Source organism: Antennarius striatus, chromosome 7 (assembly GCF_040054535.1).
Source record: "Antennarius striatus isolate MH-2024 chromosome 7, ASM4005453v1, whole genome shotgun sequence".
Lineage (NCBI taxonomy): Eukaryota > Metazoa > Chordata > Actinopteri > Lophiiformes > Antennariidae > Antennarius > Antennarius striatus.
In genome coordinates, this window is record NC_090782.1 from 6,448,722 (window position 1) to 6,474,214 (window position 25,493).

Genomic DNA, 25,493 nt, shown 5'->3' on the forward strand with positions numbered 1-25,493 from the left:
GCCCTTGAATAAACTTGTGCACAACAGAGAGTGAGTCATTATGTTTATTTCCAGACCTGAAAGACGGTCATAATGGCAGCAGGAAAGGTGTCGAAGTTTGTCGGAGTGTAGTCTTCGAAGATGAATCTGTGGCAGAGATGTGACATGTGAGTCTCTTTAAAAAAGATTTCTTTTTGTTTTATTTTACTGCTCATTCAGCAAGAAATCAATTCTCCTCTCCAGCAGACTGGTTGATAGTTCTTTCCATGTGCTCTGTACTCTAGAGACCCCTTTTGCTATCCACTGCTGCTCCACTCTCAAGGTTTTATCTGGCTGTGTGTGTTTTCTAGCTTTTGCTTATACTAAGGGGACAGTTTATGAGAAACAGCCTTCAACTTCATCATCAGCTGCGTCCTAAATGACATTTGAGCGCAAGCTGTTTCTTGGTATAATGCAATGAGAAAACAATGTATTCTACCGTCTAATGAACATGTCTTCATTAGAGTCAGAGAATATGTACACCAAGCATTCTGTATTTCCAACCACAACGATCAGCGCTGTCTCTGTTTCGACTTCTCACGTCATACACTTTCTTTATTGTCTCATGTGGAGTGATAGATAGACACACAAACACTATATAATAATATGAAATGTTACCTGCCACCGAAGAGCTGCATGCCAAGTAGTGCAAAGACAACGATGAAAAGGAAGAGAAGGAAGATGAGGGAGATGATGGATTTCATGGAATTCATCAAAGAGACAACCAGGTTTCTCAGAGATGCCCAGTACCTTGACATTAAGAATGTATCATTAGTGCAAGAACATTTCAAAAATGGGAAAAGAACCTTAACAGAACCTCACTTTAGATACCTTCCTAGACAGCCTAGATACCATCAATACTGCACATGTCTCAGGCAGAAGTAATTCACAGTGTATATTTGCACTTTAATGTTCCTGTTCCTCTGCCCAGAGTACCTTAGTACAGTAAAGATGAGTCTAATCTAAACCATCATAATACACAAATGAAGAACTTACAGGAAAAAAAAATTAAAAAGAATTGTTTGCCGAACATTGTCTATTAAGGCAAAATGCTTCGCAAAAATGCTTAACTCCAGCATAACAAATATGAAACAATTTCTGGATCTCGATCACTAGAGATCATTTTTGCACGTCTAAGCAGATGTGGAGGATTGAGGAAGGCTGCTGCACTAACTTGGTGATCTTGAAGATCCTCAGCAGACGGAGGGCACGCAGGACACTGATACCAAAGGAAGTGCCGGGCCTGAAGAATCCCCACAGCACCTCAAAGATGCTTCCAACGATTACCTACAGAGATAACACACAGGGACAAATGATGAGTGACACAGAGGAACAGATGATGAAAGCATAGACAGATGTAGACAGGAGAGTCTTCTGGGTTGTAGGATGAAAGCCAAATGTCGAGATGGAGATGAAGATAAATACTAACACTGCAGTCAAAGCAATTAAATGAAGAGTGGAAGTAGAGACGCGGTCCTAAGCTGTACATCTTCAGGAACATCTCCGTCAGGAACAGAGCGAGGAAGAGGAACTCTGCATAGTCTGGAATAAGGAATAGAAATTAATACTTTAATAGTTACACCGGCCATTAAACAATAAAACAACAACTTCAGGAGAAGATGAACTTGTATGTGGGGGTTTCCTCACAGAGGAAGTTGGACAGCCACTGGGGCTGGTTGTGATGAACGATGGCCACACACAGCGTGTTGAGAGCCACCAGGCCCAACACTGTCCAGTAGAAAGTGTGTGTCTTCACCACACGACGGATGGAGATACGAAAGAGACGCTCCTGTCGGCGAAAATACGCAGTCGGACCTCTCTTGGCACTCCTGATGCTCACTTTGGCCATGGGGAGTCCTTCATGGATTAACGAGAGACAGAGAGGGATACAGGATGTGGTCTAGCTGCCAGCGCTGGCAGGTTGTGCTCCTGCTTTGAATCTTATACGCATTTCTGAAGGGCGCTGCATAGCAAAGTGTTCTCTACTAGAGCATGCTCCATATCGACAACATTTATGAAACCGTCCACACTAACACTCACCCACAGAGGATATGTCACCGTACTGTTCCTCCCCGGCTTGCCCTTGATGCCCCACATCCATCCCCCTCCTCTTGATAGTGGTGGCTCTCTTAAAAACTGCAGACAGACAATGTTGAACATCAGGACATTTTGAAGAAGCTGTTCGACCTATATAACATTAGCATTCTTCAAAATTAGAAGGTGGCAAGGGTAGCAAAGCAAAGCCGGTTTTTAGCTAGTGTAACAACACATTTTTTTCTCGCCGCCCAAATTGGCAAATAGATTTTGGGTTTGTCTTGTCTTGTGCAGGGAAAAAATAATAATTTCTTAGCACACAGGGAGAATGAAGAAAATATAAAAACACAATAGAAAGATAATGATAATGAAGATGAAAGAAAGAAATGAATGAAATCACCATGATGGTAACAGGCATCAAGCTGATGAGATCTTAGCTGAGAGGGAAAGTCGAGATTATTAATAGCAGTTGAATGAGACAAAAATGATCGTTTAATGTTGTCATGTTCTGATCCAAACAGCTGAACACAAACATTCTGAAGCCGGTCTACCCATCATATTTGAGATGTGTTTCATGCTACCACACCCTATCAGCGACATGCGCTGCGGCGTTCACACACTGAAGTGAGTGTGATGTGTCCATTTGACCTTTTCACTGGCTGATGTGTTTATTATTGCCTTTCATCCTATCCTTCACCGGGTCTTCTACTTTTCTGATTTCTGAATATACTTGTGGTCAATATTTGCCAGGAGATTTTTTTTTTTTATAAGCCACTGATCAAACACACAGACTAACACACGTAAACCCAAAATATTGCTGCCATTTCACACAAATGAGTGTTTGCTGAAGGCAGGAACATGGTGTACTGTCAACAAACACATACACACACACACACACACACACACACACACACACACACACACACACACACACACACACACACACACACACACACACACACACACACACACACACACACGCAGCCCTGCTTTCAGACTATTGGTTGCTGCGGCAACTGCAGTGCACCACCTTTCTTTTAATCTGAGCTATAAGAGCTTCTACATGTTTATTCCCACTATAGCTGAAGCCACTGTTTGATTTTACGACAGATGTGATTTTTCTGTATAATTTTATCCATTCTGAGCGTCTTTGGGACCAAGAAACATATCTGAGGAAGGAAAACTGTGTACATGTGTGTGCATTTGAGTGGCAGTGTGTGTCTGCATGTGGAAACTGGCTGAGGAGAGAGGAAACAGAGAAGAGGGTGGTTCTTCTCACCAGACGTACCACCTGTAAGCTCCACTCAGGAGCCTCCTGAGAGCTGACAATCAATCAGCATTTAATAAAAGCCCTGCTGATTTATCAAGCGGAGAAGGTCAAAGTGGGGTAGATTCAGATCCAGTTACATGTGGGGGCCTCAAGGTAGGTTTAGTATTATCAGTGTTAATCTGTCTATGTCAGATTAGGTCTTGTAGAGAGCAATGAAATGGTGTTAGAGGTCAGTTCAAGTGTGTTAGCAAGGAACTAACCTGATCATGTTAAAATGTTCACAATGACAGGGAACTGTTTCCCATGGTCACAACATTAGCAAACATTTTAGTACGTTTTAATGAGAACTGTTACTAGTAAGGCATGTGGTAGGTCAGGGAACTCCAAAGCTGTTGCTTCATACATGAATAACATTTGTCATGCTGGTAGATGCATGTGGCACGAACTGAATAGACATGTTAAATATTTGACCAGGTGGTATACTTTAATAATGAGTCAGGAAGTCACTGAAGCTACTGGGCTATCTCCTGCCAGCGACATGTACATCGGTACCAATTTTCATCCAGCATCTTTTCCATACATTTCCTAAATAACATATATGTGACCATAAAGGCACAAGAAAGTAAGCAGGAGACATCATCCAAATTCTAGAAACCATGACTGTGTCAATCCATCTTTAACAGAATTTTTGCTGTGCTTCGTCTCTCACCAAAGTGAGAGATTCATCAGAACTAGCATGTTTGAATGCACATTTGATGCATCCAATAATAATGATAATAATAATAATAATAACAATAATAATAATAATAAAAATAATTAAAAAAACAACAAGAATAAGAATAAGAATAAGAATAAGAATAAGAATAAGAATAAGAATAAGAATAAGAATAAGAATAAGAATAAGAATAAGAATAAGAATAAGAATAAGAATAAGAATAAACAATGCATCTAATAGCTTTTGAGATACAGTATTTCACTCTGAACCAAAAGAGCGGCTGACTGACAGAATGGACATTGTTTTACATTAGTCACTGTGCTAGATTGGCCGAAAACAATTTAACAGATCAAAACATATTCTAGCTCTTCTTTCTGCACAATGTCTGCTACTGAAAATAGCGTATGACTCTAAAATGTCATAACAGAGGTATTAGAATCGTATGCCAGAGAACCCTTTAGACAGCACAAATGCATTCCATTCATATTCCAGAGTCAAAGGGATTGAGTTCGGCGTTTTCATTGTAAATAGTACAAACATTTCTGCTGACTTACCATCAAGGGCAGAAGGTCCTGCATTCTTATTCTCCTCAGCAAGCATGACTTCCTCTGTTAAACCAAAACCACAATCACAAATGAGCAGCAGCAGAGGGAAAGAGATATGATATGAGCTTCAACTGTAATTATGACTCATTTGTGGTGGAACAGACACCGGAAAGAAAACATCAGATAGGATTGTTCCACAATTGAGAGATCAGTCTTAAAGGTTGAAGAGAAGTATTGAATTTCATTTTCTCATTTAGAGCAAAAACCCTTGATCTGTTTGACTTGAGCGACCTGCTCTGTCGATCCAGGCCCGGTAGCCGTTGAGCTCTCTCTCAATCTGCTGTTGGCGCCTCAGCTTCATGAAAGCTCTGCGATTCTCCACCCTTTCCCTCTCCTTGGCAAATTCCCTGCAGGACCAAGGCAAACCACAGAATCATCTTTGCTTTTGAAGATAGAAGATTCACAGTTGCACAGAAAAATATTCCTCTTCAAGGGCAATCAATGGGGAAAAGATAAAGGAGCGGGGAGACATGAAAAGATATCTCTTGTCTGTTACTGTGGCAATAATGACAATGAACACCCCATTAACCTTCAGAAAACTAATCTGCATGTACATTTTTACATAGAGTGAAACAAAACATTTAAGAGCAGTTTAACAGTAACACAATAAGAAGCCCTATACAATATGCATTTTGCAAACCATTTCCAAGAATTCACACGCAAGGAGGTGCAGATCAGTATCAAAGCAAGTCCATCAAACCTATAGCCTGGTTCTGAATTTTTGCTCCATTAGTTATTGTGTCTTTTTCTGGCGTCTGAAAAACTTTTTTTTTTTTCTTTACGACATTTAAAATGAGGCAAAGTCACCTAAAAGAAACATGAAATGTCTGACAACAAGGAACTTTGTTCAAAGTAAACTTAAGGTTACAAAGAATGTAAAACATCAGCTGTGAGCTTTAAATTCAAAAGGCTGAAAATCAACAAGCAAAGTTAGTGTCTGTCTGATAATTCTGTTTCCTAGGAATTTGCTTTACTTCATAATTGTTTGATTTAAAGGACAACTACTTTAAATAGCCAACACCATGAAAATCTAGTGAATTAATTTGCACTGAAAAGTGAACTTACCCAGAAAGCACTCCTAGCACCAAGTTAAGTACAAAGAAAGAGCCAATGATGATGAGAGGGATGAAGTAGAGCCAGTTCCAGTTGGGGCCCAAGGCATCATCAGTCTGAAATGTCAAAATAAACTGAATATTTACTTAAAGCAAGTTAGACATTGGCAGGTTGAAGCTGACGTTAGACTACAAAACATAAAAACATAAGTGTAGGTGTCTGATGGAGGTCTAAGTCAAGCAGGATGACCAAACTATACATCCTCAGTCCCAATATGTACAGTTGACCCAACATTTCACAGGAACACAGAACAACAACACAAGTCAAGTAGTCAGTGTTTCCTTTTTCATTTTCAGCACAACATAGGAGAGGTTTAAGTACAGGTACTTATTCTTTTTACTTGGTCGTAATCTAGCACCTAGATTACATTTCTGATAATATCTGAAGGAAGCATGTCACTTTACTGGGATTCATGAGTCCAATCTGTATTGAGATCTTGGGCAAAGTGTGACAGGATATGCATTTCTCGATAAAAAAAACAGGAAACAACAGAAGAGTCTGCACTATCATCTCAAAGCACAATTCAGTTTATATTCTTCAAGTTTCTATCCAGAGATTGCAGACCTGTAGGTCAGAAGCTTTTATGGTTGGGACATGTGTGTGTTGTCTTACATTGTAGAGTACAGTGGTCCAGCCTTCCATTGTGATGCACTGGAAGACGGTGAGAACAGCGAAGAGGATGTTGTCAAACTGAGTGATACCATCATTTGGGCCAATCCAGGTGTTGTTGCAGGTGTAGTTGTTTGGACACTGACGCACACCACAGGGGAACTCCAACTCAGAGGAATCCACTGTTTCGCTTTCTGAACATATTGGTGCACAGATACAACTTACATAAGACAAAAGATTCTTAAAACAATCACTGAAATACAAATGCTGCCATATACAGTATTTAGCAACTTCTAGTGTTCTTTTATTGTCCATGGGTCTAGTGAATAGAGTTTAATTAATAAAGCTGCATGTCCCTGTTTGCAGAGCCTGTGAACACAGGTGATCATTCACTCTCAAGAATACTTACTCCAGCCTGTGTGTTTATCTATCCAAGCAGCCTAGAGGTTAATAGCAGCTCTGAATGCATAATGAGCCAAAGTAGTTCACCCTATTGTTGGCATTAATGATCCCAGACAGTGGACACAGGAGGGTTTGATCAAGTCTGCAGGTGCAGTCTAACATGCCATTGTGTCTTTGCATGCCTGCATTTGTGATAATGACAATAGAGTCACTGCCGAAAGACATACGTACCTGGCACAGATGTAAACACACACACACCCACACACACACACACACACTCACACACACGATGCACTCAGTCCTTGTCTTTTATGGTTTTTAATTCTGTTTACAGTTCAAAATAGTTATAACTATAAATTACTTACAATCGATTTGGTTACACTAACATGTAGAGATTGCTACCTTTCTATGGGGCAATTCCCTTATTTTATTTTACATTCGTTTTTGGTTGAAGTTGAATTAAATATCTGAACAGCTGAGATCATATGATGTCATTAATGGCATTAAGGATGTAATACACACCGCTGTATTTGTGTGTATGCTATATAAAATCTAAAACTGACTGCACAACTGGATAGCACACTCATCAGTTACTTACATGGACTAAATCATACACTTCTGTTATAGTTTTTAAGTAATATAAGTTTGACATGTCCATATATAAATGTGTATATTGGTCATCATGAGTGTGTGTCATGTAATCTGTGTAATATATTTGTGCTGCACATGGAGACATGCAGTGAGTTTTTACCCAGTATTCCAGGCTGTGGTTCACAGGTTTGGTGCAGCCTGCCGCTGTAAAACTCCAGGCCAATGATAGCGAACATAAGGATTGCAAAAAAGAGCAACAGGCCAATCTGCAGCAGAGGAACCATGGCCTTCATTATGGACTTGAGGACAATCTGCAGACCTGGAAAAACAGCAATCAGTAGAGCTCGAGCATGTTCTTACGGTATAAATCAGCTTAGAGAGAATGGTAGAAAATTTCCCATTTCAGCTTCACTTCATGATAATTGAAGAAAAAATGAGGCGCAGCTGCAACCGTTAATTTCTTATTAGCAACCAGTGACTATTATGGTATAGATTGATTCATCTGTTTTGGAGTTATATAAAGAAATCACCAGCTCCAGATACCTACTGTTTGTATTGTATAAATATTTGCTTGTTGGCTTTTTTTTCAGAGAAAGTCTCTGACTTTATAATGAGATTTTGTGGACTGCTGGACAGATGAAACAGATGTCAGCTTGAGCTCAGGGAATTTTTCACTTCGGAGATTTTATAAAACAAATTGATCGACTGCAAACATAAATAGTAGATATGTCAAGTCGAGATAATCCTATAGTCCTTTATCTGCAACAAATCATTAGGATCACTCTGATCAATTATTTTTTAATGACAGTTGTGAATGAACAAAAAACAATAAAGGTAGATTCATTTATTTACACTCACATAAATCTGGCTGGTAGTTTCTTATTTCTTCTGAGCTGCTCTCTAATAAAAAAATAAACCCTTACACTGACAGCTCAGTTTATTGTGAAGCAAGAGGAACATTGGTTCTATAATCGATTTATAAATTCATTTTTGAATGTTCTTGTTTATGAGCAAACATTAAGATAGAGACTTCAATGTCAGAATACTTCTAAGACTCTGCTGGACTGACTTTTAGTATGGATAGTTCCTTTTACAGTGACTACTCCATGGACGCAAATGTGTCCACAATGATGTGATTGGAAGTGAAAATGAGTCACTTTTGCCATAAAGTCATATCAATTTAATCATGTACAGAACTCACTGGGGATGCCTGAGACCAGCTTGAGGGGACGGAGCACTCGCACTGCTCTGAGGGTCCTCAGGTCCACTGAGATATTCATGTGGGCCCCTGCTGCAGCCAGGATCCTACATACACAAATGTGTAATATTTTAAATTAAAATTTTAACAAATAAATGCCATAATTTTCATGCTTCATCCACTGTCAAAATATCACGCACACATAAACACACTGGGAACGTCATGAACAGAGGTGGAGGATGGCTGCAGAGCTTCTACGTATATGAAGTGTGAGGAGGGTCTCCAGCAGGCGGAGGAAACAACACGGATACATCAGAGGGCTTTTGGCTGTGTGTGGGAGGACAGCTGTGACAACTGTTGTATAAGAGTAGAACACAGAGAGTAGCTCCATCAGGGGAAGGCGGACGCCCTACGGCTGGAGAGACATGAACCCCGTAGACGAACGCGTGGACATCCACAAATAACACCAGAGCCTTTAAAAAGTTCTATTTTTACTTTATTTCTCATGCTCTGTCTTCTCCACCTGTCATAGGCAGCCTCAGCCTGATGAATAAAGTAAGTTTGATGGTGAACCACTCCAGCAGGATGGCTAAAATGTTTTGATTTACTGCCTTCGATGGAGCATCGTATCACAATGATATATCACCATCTTTTATGTATATCATCCCACCTGTATAAAGAGAGGCACTAACGTGGACACGGTATAATACAAATAGAAAGATACTTCATGCATAATAACACACTTCATAGAAACAACAAACTGGCAAAGTTTTTCCTCACGCAGAATAAAAAAACCCCATAAAAACACCAACATTGCGGGATATAAAGCATTGTGGAAAATCATCCGTTGGTCAAACTAAAACGTGACTGACGTTATGAACCTGTAAACACAGTCTGGAGTGGCAGAGAAGTATGTTAGAGCGGTCAGGACATGTATGAGGACTGTAAGACAGTGGTGAGGTGTGCTGTAGGTGTGACAGAGGAGTTCAAGGTGGAGGTGGGACTGCATCAGGGATCAGCTCTGAGCCCCTTCTTGTTCGCTATGGTGATGGACAGGCTGACAGACGAGGTTAGACAGGAATCTCCATGGACTATGATGTTTGCAGATGACATTGTGATCTGTAGTGAAAACAGGGAACAGGTGGAGGAGAAATGAATGTGTGAATGAGAGGGACCCAAGTGGAAGAGTGAGGTTACAGGGAGAAGAGATCAAGAAGGTGGAGGATTTTAAGTACTTAGGGTCAACAGTCCAGAGCAATGGAGAGTGTGGAAAAGAGGTGAAGAAGCGTGTACAGGCAGGATGGAACGGGTGGAGGAAAGTGTCAGGTGTGATGTGTGATAGAAGAGTTTCAGCTAAATGAAAGGAAAGGTGTACAAAACTGTGGTGAGACCAGTGATGTTGTTTGGTCTAGAGACAGTGTCACTGAGGAAAAGACAGGAGACAGAGCTGGAGGTAGCAGAGATGAAGATGCTGAGGTTCTCTCTGGGAGTGACCAGGAAGGATAGGATCAGGAATGAGTACATCAGAGGGACAGCACATGTTAGAGGTTTTGGAGATAAAGTCAGAGAGGCCAGACTGAGATGGTTTGGACATGTCCAGAGGAGAGATAGTGAATATATTGCTAGAAGGATGCTGAGTTTTGAACTGCCAGGCAGGAGGCCTAGAGGAAGACCAAAGAGGAGGTTTATGGATGTAATGAAAGAGGACATGAAGGTAGTTGGTGTGAGAGAAGAGGATGCAGAAGACAGGGTTAGATGGAGGTAACTGATTCGCTGTGGTGACCTCTGAAGGGAAAAGCCGAAAGGGAAAGAAGAAGAAGAAGAAACACAAACCTGCAATAGTAAACCCCAAATCCCCAAGCTCACTTTGGCTCACTTTGGAAAAGCGTTGCTTCATAATCGCGAAGCTCCACAAACTCCTGTGCCAACATGTCCCATATAAGTAATATATTTATTTGTGAATAATTGTTCAGTGGGATTCATTATGTGCTACTGAATTATTAAAGTATAATCTATAGTTTCTCGAAAATCTAGTTAACTCTATGTTTACTCTGGTGTTTATTTGTTGAAATTGTCAACTGTTTCCTGACAGCTTGCCACCTGTATACAAGATCTCTGCCACCTCTAGTGCTAAAATAATGACATAAATGCATCCCACTCTTATGTCTACAAGTTTGTTGTTTCCATGAAGTGTAGCATTGTGTGATTATCGATGACGCTTCTGTCCATTTGTATTGTTTTGTGTTCATGCTAGGACCTCCACCTACACAGACGGGGTGATTCGAGTGCTATAAAAGAGGGTGATACATGATGCTGGTATGATGCTCTGATGGCAGCACTCTGTCGAAACATGTTAGCCAATCCAATGAAAAAGATGTGAACCTCGGTAAAGAGTCTTCTGAGTAGAGCACATTATTGGAGTGATGCTTTTCCCACCACTGGTCAGTTCTTTTTACTGGCATTGACTGGAGCTGAGCACTAAGAAGCAAAGTGGCAACCAGAGGAAGTGCACCTGCTCTGCATTTCAATGTCTGGTGATCTCATTCCTCCCCCGTTCTCTCTCCTCCGTGTCCTCTCATATCTTGGCCTTCATCAAAAATCCCCTCTCTTTATCCTCCCCTTCCTTTTCAGTATCCTTCTACATTATACTCAAACCTCTGACTCTTTTTTTCCTTTCTACTGACCTTAGAACGTTTTTATCTCCCTTCCACCTGACTATCTGACTGAAAAAATACAAGAGTAAAAAAAGGAAATTCGTGTGTTGAAGAAATGCCTCCTAGAGAGACACTGGAGCAGGTTTTAAGTCTTTCTAAATCAGAAAATTGAAAGATTGTAAGATTGACCCCCTCAACAGGTCCAATACCATGAATTACACTTAATTCAAAGTAATAGTCGCAGTTCATCCTTGGGTCTCATGATTGCTGAAAAAAAAAATCCCAATTCATTTTGACTATGAAGAGAGGAAGAGGGCAGAAAATACACACAAAAAAAGTAAAATGAATTATGTGAAAGATATAACCATCTTTCTTGGTTGTCTTGCTTCACTATTAAGATGGTGGTGAGAGATGTCATGTTAGGAGACACAGCACACTGGACGAGTTAATTGAGAGGTTAAAATAGCTGACTGTCGTCCACACCAATGCAGAAATACAATTATCCTCATTGTCTTCACACCTGAAAATGTTCTCTTCTGGATTCTCTCCAGTCCTTCTACTGCCTTCTGCCATCTCTGTCATTTCACCCCCCCACTTCCTCCATGTTTCAATCTTTATTCAGACCATTAGTCAGTCCGGGTGGCTTTCCAGCTGTTATAGAGACTGGAGGAAAGCGAGGATGGAAATGGCTTCTTCCTTTAGTTTCACAGTGGATATCTCAAGCAGTGTTTTCATGATAATGATTATTTTTGAGGAGAGTGACTATGTAATCTCTACCACTAGGGGTCCATCAATTAAATCAATAACAAGAGTCTGATGTCATAATGTTAACACTGGCGCTCACAGCTTTATTCCATATTAAGTATCACATCAGTGCTTTGGACACTGGAATAACATGGTTTTGTTTAAGAAGGGGAGGAGATGTGGTCGGATTGAGATATGATGATGTACGTCCATGCTTTCACTAATCATTTAATGTTTCCTGTTTTTCCTCTGACTTGAAGCAACTGGAGGCCGTAAGGGGATATGACGCCATTGATGGACAGTAGAAGGAAATACACCATCACTTTGAATAGATTATAAAATGATGTGCGTCTCTGGATTTAAACATCATTTAGAATAACGTAAATACACAGCTCAAAACAACATATAACACAGCTGTAGCACTTTTTAAAGATCCCAAAGGATAATGGTGGATCTACAAAATGAACGTCTTTCTGCTGATCTTTTCGAGATTTGTTTGACAGGTTCAAACCAAGGTGAGAGGAGAGACGTTACCTATGTGTGTTCATGTATATATATCACTCTAACAAAACACTAACAGAAACTGCTGAATCCCCCCCAAAAAATCATGTTTAAACACATTGTTTTAAATACACAAATATTAAATTAACATGGGCACCCTCAGGAGGAACATATACAAATGAATTTATGTGTTCCACGCTTTTATTTTCACTCTTTCAAAATCACACTGACAGTAACATGATTACATAGAAACTGCCTACTTCAGAGACATTTAGAAACACAATCGTAACTGTATGTACGTAAGTCACCTTATAAAGTACATAGTGTGTGTAAAAAGCATAAAATACAACATTACATTAAACAAAAATCACATAACAAACTGTATTTCACACTCCATCACACAGCTGTGTGAGCTGCCTGCTAACTTCTCCTCTTCTGTATTTCTCTGTCCATTCTCCTCTGTTACGCCTCATCTGCTATGGTTGTCAATCAATACACGAGGAGCCAGTAACTCTACTCCTCACCCTCTCCTCGTTCAGTTGCTTTTCACACACAAGAATAAATTAAAGCATTTACGTGCTGCTTCCTGTGTGATTTCTTTATTGAGCGCCTGCTGTAACAAGCCTCTTGAAGGTTGTTACTGTCAGGAAGTTGACATTCTCCATCAAAGAGAATAAATTACTATTCCACAGACATAAACCGTACAAACACGAGAAATATTTAATGAATATATATGAAGATACTGGCAAAAATCCACAACAGTGTTAGACTTCATATTACATGGCTTTGCAATAATCATTATCACAGGTACAGAGGACAGAGATGAAGATGTTGACGGTTGGTCACAAACACAGACAGAAATATACCAAAGGAAGAATAACACATGGCTGATTTGACAAAGTACTTACTACAAACCTTACTTCCTCTATGCTGTTTTCTTTATTAATTTGTCTGGTTATTTCTTACATGACATGTAGTCTATTTCATGATTTCAACTGAATCACTGACCATGATCATGAAAATTAAAAAAACAGACAAAGATCTATTTTAGCTTCTATTTCACTGACTATATTTTTTCTAAATCAAACTGGATCATCAACATAGATTGTGTTATAGTTTTGTGAGAATGATGGGTTGTTGGGGGTCGGAATAGTCTGAGTCGCTTCCTTAACTAACCTTAGCGACAAAACATATCTGACAGGTGAATGGTGCATTGACAGGTTAATAATGATTCGCTTTCAGACGCTGGGTCACTCTGCACATGTCTGCAGGTGTCATATGAGAAACAGTCTGTGGTGAACAGAGATGATGCTACGGTCAGACGTGTCAGCTGTGATAAATGAGTAACAATACATACCCTGCAGAACTGACAGCTTTCTGTTGAGTGACAAATCTGTCATGACAACCATCATGCCTGGATACCGATAATGTCGTGACTCCATGTCTCTGTTAAGATAATAGCTAATGTGATATGAGCGCACCTGACTCTGGTCATAGTTAAGGATTATTTGAACTCACTGGGTCTCAGCTCAGGGGTCTGCAGTTTAATTTTAACACATCAATAGATAAGGGATAATAAATGGCACATTTCTGATTGAGAACATTCTGATGCTTGAATTTGGTCTAATAACCACTTTTACTTTCAAAATAATAAGGTAAATGTTTTAGATCATTTAAGGTGTTCACAGGCCAATCACTGATGAGTAAAGGATGGACACATGATGCAGAGAACAGCTCATGAGCTACACAAACAGTCAGTGATGGCTGAAAATCACAAGTAAACCAATGTAAATGTTTCAGTTTATCAGAAATTACAGGTGTAACTGATGTAAAAAGTACTTCATACTCCATATAATATATACATAGTATATGGTATATACAGTATACAGTAAAGTATTCTATTGTATACTATACAGTGATCCCTCGTTCCAGGATCACCCACAGTTAACAAAATTCCGCGGTATTACGACAAACTATTTATCTTATTATTTACGGTAATTTCAACGTTTATGAACCCTCCCCATACTGATATTAAACCATCTTATATCTGTATTACCTTTACCCACACTCTTTAGACTTTCAAGCGCTATACAGTATATATGTGAGTGTGTGTGTGTGCGCGCGCACACACACACACACACACACACACACACACACACACACACACACACACACACACACACACACACACACACACACACACACACACACACACATATATAAATAAAAAAATTTAAACAATGTTCCTCTCACCCTTGTGGGGTGGTGTCTGTGTGTCATCCTCAAGCTCGGGTCCTCTACCAGAGGCCTGGGAGTCTGAGGGTTCTGCGCAGTATCTTAGCTCTTCCTAGGACTGCGCTCTTCTGGACTGAGGCTTCAGATGTTGTTACAGGAATCTGCTTGACCTATTCTATATATACAATTAGCAATCATGCACCTCATACCTTCTACCACTTCAGATATTAACCTTTCCTCACTTTGAATATGCTCGATAATTTGATCAGAAGTGAGTTTGTTGACACCAATCTGTTATTAATCAATAGGAGGATTCTTTGATGAAGTGGCTTCCATTCGAGAAAGACTCCTGAACTTACCTATGGAGTCTAAGGGGGAGAAAACAAGGCCTGTGCAGTGAACTAGTTTAGCACAGGTTATTTTTCCCTTGAATTTTATTTTATTTAGAGCTCCTGATAATACTGATAACACTGATAATGCACCACACCAGAAAAAGCTGCATGGCCCTGGAGATATTTCAAATTACCTTCTGCCTCTTTCTTTCCTTGGTTCAAAAAACATCCCTACCCTCTGGACATTCATCCATTCAACCTTGCTCCATGTCAGAAGCACTCAGTCCAGTAATTGTAAACATCCTTGGCTGACAACTACATAAAGAGAAGAGACCTGAGTGTTATATTCTACTGCAAAACACAAACAACAAAACACACAAAAAAAACAGCTACCCAGAATTCAGCTTTGATGATTCTCACATGGATTGTGTCGATAAAAAAAAACAGACTCTGAATGAAGCTGTGGCTGGAACACAACTCACACCTGTTATTCTTGCCAAAAACACAGATGGTTGGTTCTGATGAAGCAAAATGACATCTGATGCTGGTTCAAACAAAAAACAACCTACATATTAATATTGGATTCCATAGCTTTTCAGTCATAACCCTACAAAACAACACAATAATAATTTTTCACATTTTTGGGGGGAGTAATTATATTCAACCATGAGGTGTCACTTTCAGCTGTGTTTACTGAGGAATGAAAACACACAGAAGTCTGGTGAAGAACTAATGGAAAAAAATGATTGTTTATCAAATTGATTGATTAGTCTGCTGGCCTAATGTGAAAACAAAAATGGATAAACGTTATAGTATAACAATTAATCTCTTTTTTTTATTGACTAATCATAAAAATTTGATAAATTCTTGGTTTTCTAATCCATTGTTACCCAGCTATGTATAAATTAATTAAGTTTTCATTTACAGTACATGATGTGTGCTCCACAATTGTTCCCTCACATGCAAAGATGCAGTATGTTTTATATCGACCTATGAGAGTTCAGATGCAGTTTATGCTATACCATGAAAAGAAAACAGCTTCCGTTAATATCAAAGTGGAAGATGATAAGACTAGGATAAGATAAGAACTACTAAAATGACAGAGCCCATCTTTGGGAAATGTTTCTATAACTCTAGGGGTTTTGTTTGGATCGTATCCAAACTGCTAATATGGAGGAGATTAGATTTATGACAAACCACAGGAAGCCAATCAGGATGTGTAGTTTAGAGGAGCTTTGCTGTCATCCATCTTTATTTTACAGGCAAGGATCGGGTAATATTTCATCAACAGTGGTGGTTGTCGTAACAACGTGGACAGAGTCCCATTATTTCTTACAATCTCACTAGATCACAACCTCACCACATCACTGCAACAGCATGAATACTGTTCAAGTACATTTTTGTATTGTGCTATGTCTCTGCATTCTATTGTTTGGCAACAGTTCCAAATTCCCACAAAAAAATTGAAATTCATGTAATTTTTTTTATCTTGTTAGTGGGTTACACCTCTATTTGGATATCAGTACACAGTATGTAAATCAGCCTGTCTCCCCATGATGTGAACAAGCCAATGATTTTATGGGGATGCTGCTTTCTCTACATATTTATTACCTCCATTGTTTACCAGAACCTGATCAGGAACACATATGAGCTTGTGAATTCTCATGAAAGGGTTGTCTGTAAAAACAAATTGCTAGTTCATAATTGAGAAATGTTCAGCAGACTATCAGCTTATCCTTTTTAACTTTTTGGTAACTTTAGCTCAGAACTCAACTAAATATATTTGAAATGAGCTACAGCTGCCTTTCATCTCAGTGCAACAGCTCATCCTCTCTGATCAGATACCAGACTAGACCACACAAAGGCCCTGGACATGCTCTTTGTTTTACGGCCCACTCACTCTCTCTCGTGAGGTGGAGCGATTGAGAGAGAGAAAAAGAGGGCAAGAGGAGAGAGCCTGCTAGACTGAGAATTTCCTCACAACATCATCATTATTCATTATCCTGATTTAAGACTGCAGGTTAAACACCACATTTACTCTGATGTCACCTCATACACACAATCATTATATTCCTATACATGTTTACATTCAGCTTTGTTTGATTTGAGGAAGAAGGGAAAGAAAGGTGTGGGGTTTTTTTGTCAAATATCCAAAAAGTAGGTGTATTAGTTTGGTACGTACCCCCCGTAGACTGTTAGAGAAATCTATTGTGGTTAATTGAAAAGAAATTGATCAGAGTAGCAGCAGGACTGGAGCCAATGACAGCCTGACCTGGGGTGGGGTCCTCAGTCACTACAGTAACAGCTCAGGGGGACACATCCACCCCTGTTGTGTCTGAACTCATCAATCGATCAGTCAGCAGATGGGAAATACAATTGGAGAGGACAGGCCTGTTTATGTACTGTATCTGTGTGTGTGTGTGCGTGTGTGTGTGTGTGTGTGTGTGTGTGTGTGTGTGTGTGTGTGTGTGTGTGTGTGTGTGTGTGTGTGTGTGTGTGTGTGTGTGTGTGCCAAACAGACAGAAGGTGTTGTTGGCTAAAAGATATATACAGTAGTACCAGCAGATTTGGTCGGTACACATGAATGCATGACACACACATACACTCACACACACACACACACACACACACACACACACACACACACACACACACACACACACACACACACACACACACACACAGTTGGGATTTCAGCTTTCAGTGATTTGGGAGCAGAGACAGTGTGTTCACACACTGATAATGTCTTAGACAATACCGCACAAATTGCAAAGCTCACCTTAAGCAATGCTGCTAAACCCGGTAAGATAAAACGTAAGGAAAGGAAAAGAAGTGAAGAGAAGGTCCAGAGCCATGTTCAACACCTCTATCCTTTTAATTTCAAGACTACTCAAAATGTTTTCCTCCAAGCAATTAATCGGTCTTTGCAGTTTCATTATCTGAAATAGAAACGTTTTTCTGTACAATGAAGATCTTACTTTGCTGTTCACGTTGAATGCTTCAAGGATTTATGTTAAGAAGTAAAACTGACTGAGAATAATTTAACTAGAAATCTCAATAGCTGGGAAAATATTTAAAAATATTTACATAAATATACAACATCTTGGAAATTGTACATACTTTCAGAGGTAGACTATCAGATGTATGGCCAACTCCTGTCAAAAACATGACTCGCACCAGGGGCCATAGGATGTCTGTATAGCCAGACCGTCTCTGTGTGTGGCCAGGGCTTGTCGATGCTTTCCTTGTGTGTGTGTGTGTGTGTGTGTGTGTGTGTGTGTGTGTGTGTGTGTGTGTGTGTGTGTGTGTGTGTGTGTGTGTGTGTGTGTGTGTGTGTGTGTGTGTGTGTGTGTGTGTGTGTGTGTGTGTGTGTGTGTGTGTGAGTGTGTGTGTGTAGGCAAAGCAAAGTCTGAGCACCAATGGTGTCCACTCCCTGCAGGAGGGGTGGAGTCTATTGTGATGTCATTGTTGGCCTCAAATCTGAATGGTGCTTCACAAGGAATATTATCTGAGAGGATGGTTGTCCTCATGTCTGGGGCAACTGTAGGAGAAGGGAACATTATTGGAAAATTAGGGAAAAGAGTATTTTGCATTTTGCATGTATTTTTGTCACATGTTACTTCTTTCTACTTTACTTGCCTTAAAAATCCTTGACAACATTACTAATCCCTGAGGGGCACCACATCAAACAAATTCTTGTCTCCTCTCATTGCCTTACCTGATATTATTTAATGTTCTTTTTTTTTTTAACCAAAAACATTTTTTTAAATTTTATTTTGTTGAAAGTTGGAAGAGACTTTTTTTCTTCAAGGTAAGGAAGGAAAATTGCCGACCTATCAGATTTAGCAGAAAGGTTTGTGTTTGTAAAACAACCCTCATAATAAAAAAGATTGAAATGACTCTTTTTACCAATCTCCTTGTAGTTAGTAACTCCCTCTGAGCTAACTCCACTATAACTGCACCCCACTGCTTTATATCCCACACAAAGTGTCTGACACATACTGGTGACACAATCCCTCGGGGGGTGTCGCCCTCTGTCAAATGTTGCCAGTCTAATGGAAGGCTTGCCAGCAAATGATACTGCTAAGGTGGCAATTAGTACGTACAATTACGCATACATGGTTCCTTCCCTATTCCACCAGATATATTTCTTCTTTTCTTTTCTTTTCTTTTTAACTTTCCTTTTCTGATGATGAAGGCTGTGTGAAAAAACCTGCTGTCTATCTTTTTTAAATTCCATCACAACAGTCCTCTTCTATTCAACAGTCTGCACACAAATGGGGAAGGCCTTCTGCTTTCTGTTTTTTCATGTCTTCCTCCCACTCATTGTCTTCTTGTTATCCGCCTTAAAACACCAAGGCAGCTTGCTGAGGCAATCATGACCCCAGCAGTGATACTGTTAACAACACTGCTCTATAATTACACCTGCTCACACAAAACGATGACTAAGTCAGGGATATCCACCGTGGAAAAGCTCACATGCTCACATGGTTCTACTTCCACAGACAAAACCGTTTAAACTGTGATGCAAACCTTCAGTCAGATTCTAGTTAGTCATCATCTCTAGAACACATAGTCAACAAACTGAACAAGGGTTTACTCAGAAGATAGGTTATGCTGCAGTGAAATTGTGCTGAATAATATTAGATTAGCCATGTACAACTAATGAGCTGCTGTAGGGTTAGCCTCAGTTTCTCCATATTAACCACTGGCTGCATATCAGACCTGATGGGAGGAGTTACACCTGTGCTTCTATCCAGAAGGATGCACAGGCGTGGTCACCCAGTTCATCCTGAAGGGAAGGGAAGTCAAAGGAGATACTGGAATTGATCCATACAAGTCAAACCCTCACAGGGCACTTAAGGGACTGGGACTAGGAGACTGCACAGAAAGAAAGCCATCCAACAAATCACTGACGATTAGTCGGAACCATAAAAACGTCTTTGACAGAAGTCAGGTCTATGTTAGCACAGCCAAACATTAAGGGTTCGTCCTGAGCCCGAGTTTATACCCACGTTTCAGAACAAATACAGCATGTTTCATGAACTGGTTTATATATTGTATTTCATCTCCAGGGTCCTAACTACACTCACATGCACCAACCAATCACAATGCAGTACTGGAAGTTGTCTCAATCCTTATTTGTTAAATGAATTCTAGAAAGGCCTGAGGAATGCTGATGTATGCAACATATCCCAATTATTATGTATGTTCTGATTATAAATCGTGTGCCCCCCCCTCCCTTCAGTACTGATGATGTATCTAATATTAAGAACTGTTTGTCATCATCCTAATTCACTGCCCAATTAAACTCCCCAGTGATCGATATACTGAAGGTAAGTGAAAGTGTGCTGGATGGTCCGTGTGTGTTTCAGAGGCAGAAAAAGAGACGGCAGAATATTTCATTCATTTGTCTTCATTGTGGCCAGAATGATAATTTGGAGGACTCTGTCCACATCATGCTGAATATTAATAATGAAATGACCTTGTAGGTTATTTCACCCAGATCCAGAATGCACTCTCCCTAAATCGCATTTAGTAGCTGATATTCACAGCACATAATGGAAGAATGAAGGAAATTATTAGTTTTTCGTCTTCCTGCACTGAAAGACACTTTCATCTTACTGCCAAACAATGGCTAATTTAGAGATTGCAGTCTGCCATTTGAAACCTGTTCTGGAAAATATGTACGTTTCTGAGATACTGACATATTTTTCCTGTATTTTTGCAGATGTTACAGATTCACCGTTGTCATGGTGAATGCTGAGACATGTCTGGGTTTGGATTGTTTCTCTGCATCATCCTTTATCTGGTTTATTATTATGTGTCTGCGTTTTAATTAGGCCTCTAAATTTGGACTTGCAGTAACATGCCACAGAGGGAAGTGTTCTCAGCATCAACTGATCAACAGGTTAGGGGCAGGAAGCCCTCTGAACACTGAACACACCTCCTCCTAAAACCTTCTCCTGCTCTGCCCCCCCCCCCCCCCTTTCTCTTCTACCCTTACATCTTTCTCCTTTCCAACAGCGAGAGAAGAAGCCTGAGTTCAGCTTATCAATAATTTATTAACCACAGTCATGTAGAATTCTGTAAGAACCCTTTCTGATTTCCAATTCTGAGCTGTGAATTGGTTCACACCTAATTGCGGTTTGTATCCCTGCATGTGAGAATGAAGAAAAGAGTTTTTACCACTAATCTGCTGTCTCATTAATACCCTTTGAAATTAAAAACATTTTCCTGATCTGCTCTAACAGTCTGTGGGGATGTCTACTGAAAAAAGTTTTTCAATGGTGAACACTTCCCTCATAGAACAGACTAACTGTTAAAGAAGTATGCTCCTTTTTTTAATCTATTCTGAATGCACAAAGTAATTCTAGTTAACAAATTTGAACTATGTCACATCTCATCTCACAACGGTCAAACAGCTGCTTGTTGTAGGACTTCGGCTATTTGGAATGGAACACAGTGATCCATGATCCATCTCATCAAGTTAACTTGGAATTGTATTTCTGTTGTTCTATTTTTTGACTAACCTGGGATTTGTCCCTTAACACGGATCTACTGAAAAGGTTTCATGGTGATCTATCAAGTGGTTTAATCATAAGTTTATTTTGCACCATTTACCAGGATCCATTCCAACAGCTCCTCAATGCTACATGCCCAATCATTCCTGTCAAATGCCCTTCTTAGCTTCCCTGGAGGTGGTATTTACAGTGCAGAAATTTATACAGTGAACAAAATGTACTGCCAAATGGATGTTCATTACTTTGGGTAAATTTGGGACACTGAGTGTAGTCAGATATTAAATTAAATAGAGGTATTTAAAAAAAACCTCAAGTATTAAGAAGGATAAATGTAAAATCAATGACAGCTCATTGATTTTAATGTAACCTTTTCCAAGTATGATGTGGATTTTCTCCACAGTTTTACTGCAGTTTATTCTGCTAGAATAAAAGTCTTTCTGGGCTCAGTGGGTGTCAGGAGACCAATGTTACTGACAGACTCACTATACACTCTTACCGTGCAGCTTTGTGCTGTGGGCTAGGTGTGTCTACACACACACACACGCACACACACACACACACACACACACACACACACACACACACACACACACACACACACACACACACACGCACACACACACACACACACACAGAGTAAGCATCCAAAAGCAGTCAAGAAATGGGTGATAATTTAGATCTTAAAGTAAGGCATGAATAGGAGTTAATAATCTGATCCAAAAGCAAGAAAAGGTAGTCCATAGCAAATGTTTACGTGTGTAAGAAGAGATGCTTTTGCCAGAAAGTAGTCATAAACTGCTGGTCAGACAAGATTAATCAAACCCTAAAATTCACTGAGAGCAAAAGAACACATGTCATTTTGAATAAGTTTCACAGAACACTAACCCTTTTAAGTAAAAACAACCATTTTTCAGCCGGTTGCATTAAGCAATGACACCCACACACACCCACACACACAGATACGCACACACACACACATTTTGACTTACCCACTTAGGACCACAATGAAGTCCATGACGTTCCATCCGTTCCTGAGGTAAGAGCCTTTATGAAACACAAAGCCGAGGGCTATGATCTTTATCCCTGCTTCAAAACAGAACATCCCAATGAAGTAGGGCTCTGTCTTCTCCTGCAGGTGCAACGCAACAGCTGATCAGAGGAATACAGCCACTGTACAGGCAGCTGACATGTTCTTTCTGAGCATTTATTGTGAATTTTAGACTTTTAAAAAAGTAACAGCATAATGTTAACAGTCATTGCATGAGCAGACGTGTCCGTCTGGGAATATCTCACCAGTCTCTTAGACATGGGGGTTTTGTCCTCTCCAGGAAGGTGCTGCTCCAGGGCCAAGACGATGCAGTTGGCGATGATGGTGGTAAGGATCATGTACTCAAACGGAGTGGAAAGTTGCAGTTAAGGAAATTTTGACAATTACAAAATTTTTTTTACATGTATTTAGAAATTCAGTAATTAGTGTTTTTGAAATGCCGCAATTCAATGGCGATGCATCAGGGGCTATGATGTTTGCAGATGACATTGTGATCGGCAGTGAGAGCAGGGAACAGGTGGAGGAGAAGCTAGAGAGGTGGAGGTTTGTCCTGGAAAGGAGAGGAATGAAGGTTAGCCGCAGTAAGACAGAGTACATGTGTGTGAATGAGAGGGACCCAAGTGGAAGAGGGAGGTTACAGGGAGAAGAGATCAAGAAGGTGGAGGATTTTAAGTATTTAGGGTCAACAGTCCAGAGCAATGGAGAGTGTGGAAAAGAGGTGAAGAAGCGTGTCCAGGCAGGATGGAACGGGTGGAGGAAAGTGTCAGGTGTGATGTGTGATAGAAGAGTTTCAGCTAAATGAAAGGAAAGGTGTAAAAAACTGGTGAGACCAGCGATGTTGTTTGGCCTAGAGACAGCGTCCCTGAAGAAAAGACAGGAGACAGAGCTGGAGGTAGCAGAGATGAAGATGCTGAGGTTCTCTCTGAGAGTGACCAGGAAGGATAGGATCAGGAATGAGTACATCAGAGGGACAGCACATGTTAGAGGTTTTGGAGATAAAGTCAGAGAGGCCAGACTGAGATGGTTTGGACATGTCCAGAGGAGAGATAGTGAATATATTGGTAGAAGGATGCTGAGTTTTGAACTGCCAGGCAGGAGGCCTAGAGGAAGACCAAAGAGGAGGTTTATGGATGTAGTGAAAGAGGACATGAAGGTAGTTGGTGTGAGAGAAGAGGATGCAGAAGACAGGGTTAGATGGAGGTAATTGATTCGCTGTGGCGACCCCTGAAGGGAAAAGCCGAAAGGGAAAGAAGAAGAAGATCGTGAATGCTCCAATAAATAAAACTAGATTTTTCATTTTTCATTCTTGGTCTGCTTTTGTCTCATTCATTAATTCATTTTCTTGAAGACAATAACTACCAACATCTTGTTTTCTGGTCTACTGGAGTCGGTCCCTGCCTGATAGACGTAAGAGGCGGGATACAGCACGGATGTGTTGCCAGTTCATTGCAGGGCCACACATAGACAAACACTCACTCACACTCAAACTCATGCCAGAGGATAATTTTGGATTGACCAATTCACTTTTGCATGTTTTTGGAGTTGGGAGGAAACCAGAGATCCCAGAGAGAAGTGGAACTGAACCAAGTACCTTCTTGCGGTGAGATGACAGCACTAGCCACTGCACCACAGAGCTGCCCTTTGCTTTACTCTGATGATAAGTACAATACAAATCTATAATGTTTTCCACCTTTGAAGTAGTGCATTTTAATGACAGGGATTGTTCACATTAATCTAAGTGGAGTCTCTAAAAAGGTTTGTAGGTCATACTTAAGTGTGATATCTATTAATTAGAGTCTTTCTATAAATAAAAAATATTCACATATATAACTGAGAAAAACAAAGTTGACCACAGTAAATCTGTGGTGCCTTAAATATGGTCTTGTAAGCAGGGACAGACAGGCTCACAACGATTCCCCTCAGTAGGAAACAGAATTAACCTGGCAGGTTATAAGGCCTGAGGCTGGAGAAGCAAGACAGACTGTACCTTATCTGAGGTCAGCTGCATTAAGCAAAGGCACACACACACACACACAGACACACACACACACACACATACGCACCACACACAGTGAAAACAACAGGCTTCTCGAGGAGGAATGAGTGGGTGGACCTGAGATGTGATCCTATTAACAAGGTGACTGTTACTACCAGCTTCAATAGCCTTTCTGTGGGACCTGCAACGGATGGTTTAACTCCAGCCGCTCTAGGGGTGGAACTAAACCAGCAATGTGCTCTTTATCTAAAGCCCTGCGTGGGTATTCCCCTGGTGCAGAAGAGGTAGGAAGGAAGGGATCTGAAAATGCAGAAAAGACGGGGAAGAATGGTGGAAGGATGGAGGCAGGATTAACGGTGAGAATAACACAGGAGAAAGTTATAAGAAGAATGATGGGTGATCAGCGCGGGAGAAGATGATGCACAGAGAGTCTGATGTGTGAGGAAACAGTGAGAGAGGAAGAGGCAATGAGACCAAATTGGACTGACATCAGTGATGCACTGGTAGCTGAACATAGCAGGGTTACTCAGGGACAAGTGAGTGATGAGAGTCTTACTCCCCTCAGCCCTAATTTATATCCCCATCAGCTTCTAACATCAACTGACTCAGTGAGTTCAACGTAAACATAGCAGTAGATGACAGGATGCAAACAGAAGTTTGTCTTAAGCTGCAGTGTTGTTTTCAAGGATTTCTTTGCCCTTTGGAAAGTAAATTATATCTCCTGAATCACAATTATCAGAAACAGTTCAGCCCCACTGAGAGGTTTGAACAGCAGCCAGCACAACACCCTTCACTCCATCAAAACATACAGTACATAACAACAATGGAGAAAGAACATGTATGAGAGGGGAGGAAGAAATGCAAATACAAAGACATATGTATCCACGGCAACAGGCTTCTCTTC

General features: G+C 40.3%; 1 protein-coding gene across 1 annotated transcript in view; it reads right to left on the reverse strand.

Annotated features, from left to right (window-relative positions):
• LOC137598535 (voltage-dependent R-type calcium channel subunit alpha-1E) overlaps positions 1 to 25,493 on the reverse strand; it is an 81,075-nt gene that overhangs the window by 21,181 nt on the left and 34,401 nt on the right. Inside the window, exons 4-17 of the mRNA XM_068318783.1 lie at positions 22,839 to 22,944; positions 22,535 to 22,674; positions 8,559 to 8,662; positions 7,518 to 7,676; positions 6,368 to 6,558; positions 5,708 to 5,811; positions 4,874 to 4,989; positions 4,592 to 4,645; positions 2,059 to 2,154; positions 1,666 to 1,875; positions 1,448 to 1,560; positions 1,193 to 1,305; positions 637 to 768; positions 57 to 126 (exon numbers count right to left, since the gene is read on the reverse strand). Coding sequence (XP_068174884.1) covers positions 57 to 126; positions 637 to 768; positions 1,193 to 1,305; positions 1,448 to 1,560; positions 1,666 to 1,875; positions 2,059 to 2,154; positions 4,592 to 4,645; positions 4,874 to 4,989; positions 5,708 to 5,811; positions 6,368 to 6,558; positions 7,518 to 7,676; positions 8,559 to 8,662; positions 22,535 to 22,674; positions 22,839 to 22,944 — 1,708 coding nt within the window. The remainder of the gene's footprint in view (positions 1 to 56; positions 127 to 636; positions 769 to 1,192; positions 1,306 to 1,447; positions 1,561 to 1,665; positions 1,876 to 2,058; positions 2,155 to 4,591; positions 4,646 to 4,873; positions 4,990 to 5,707; positions 5,812 to 6,367; positions 6,559 to 7,517; positions 7,677 to 8,558; positions 8,663 to 22,534; positions 22,675 to 22,838; positions 22,945 to 25,493) is intronic.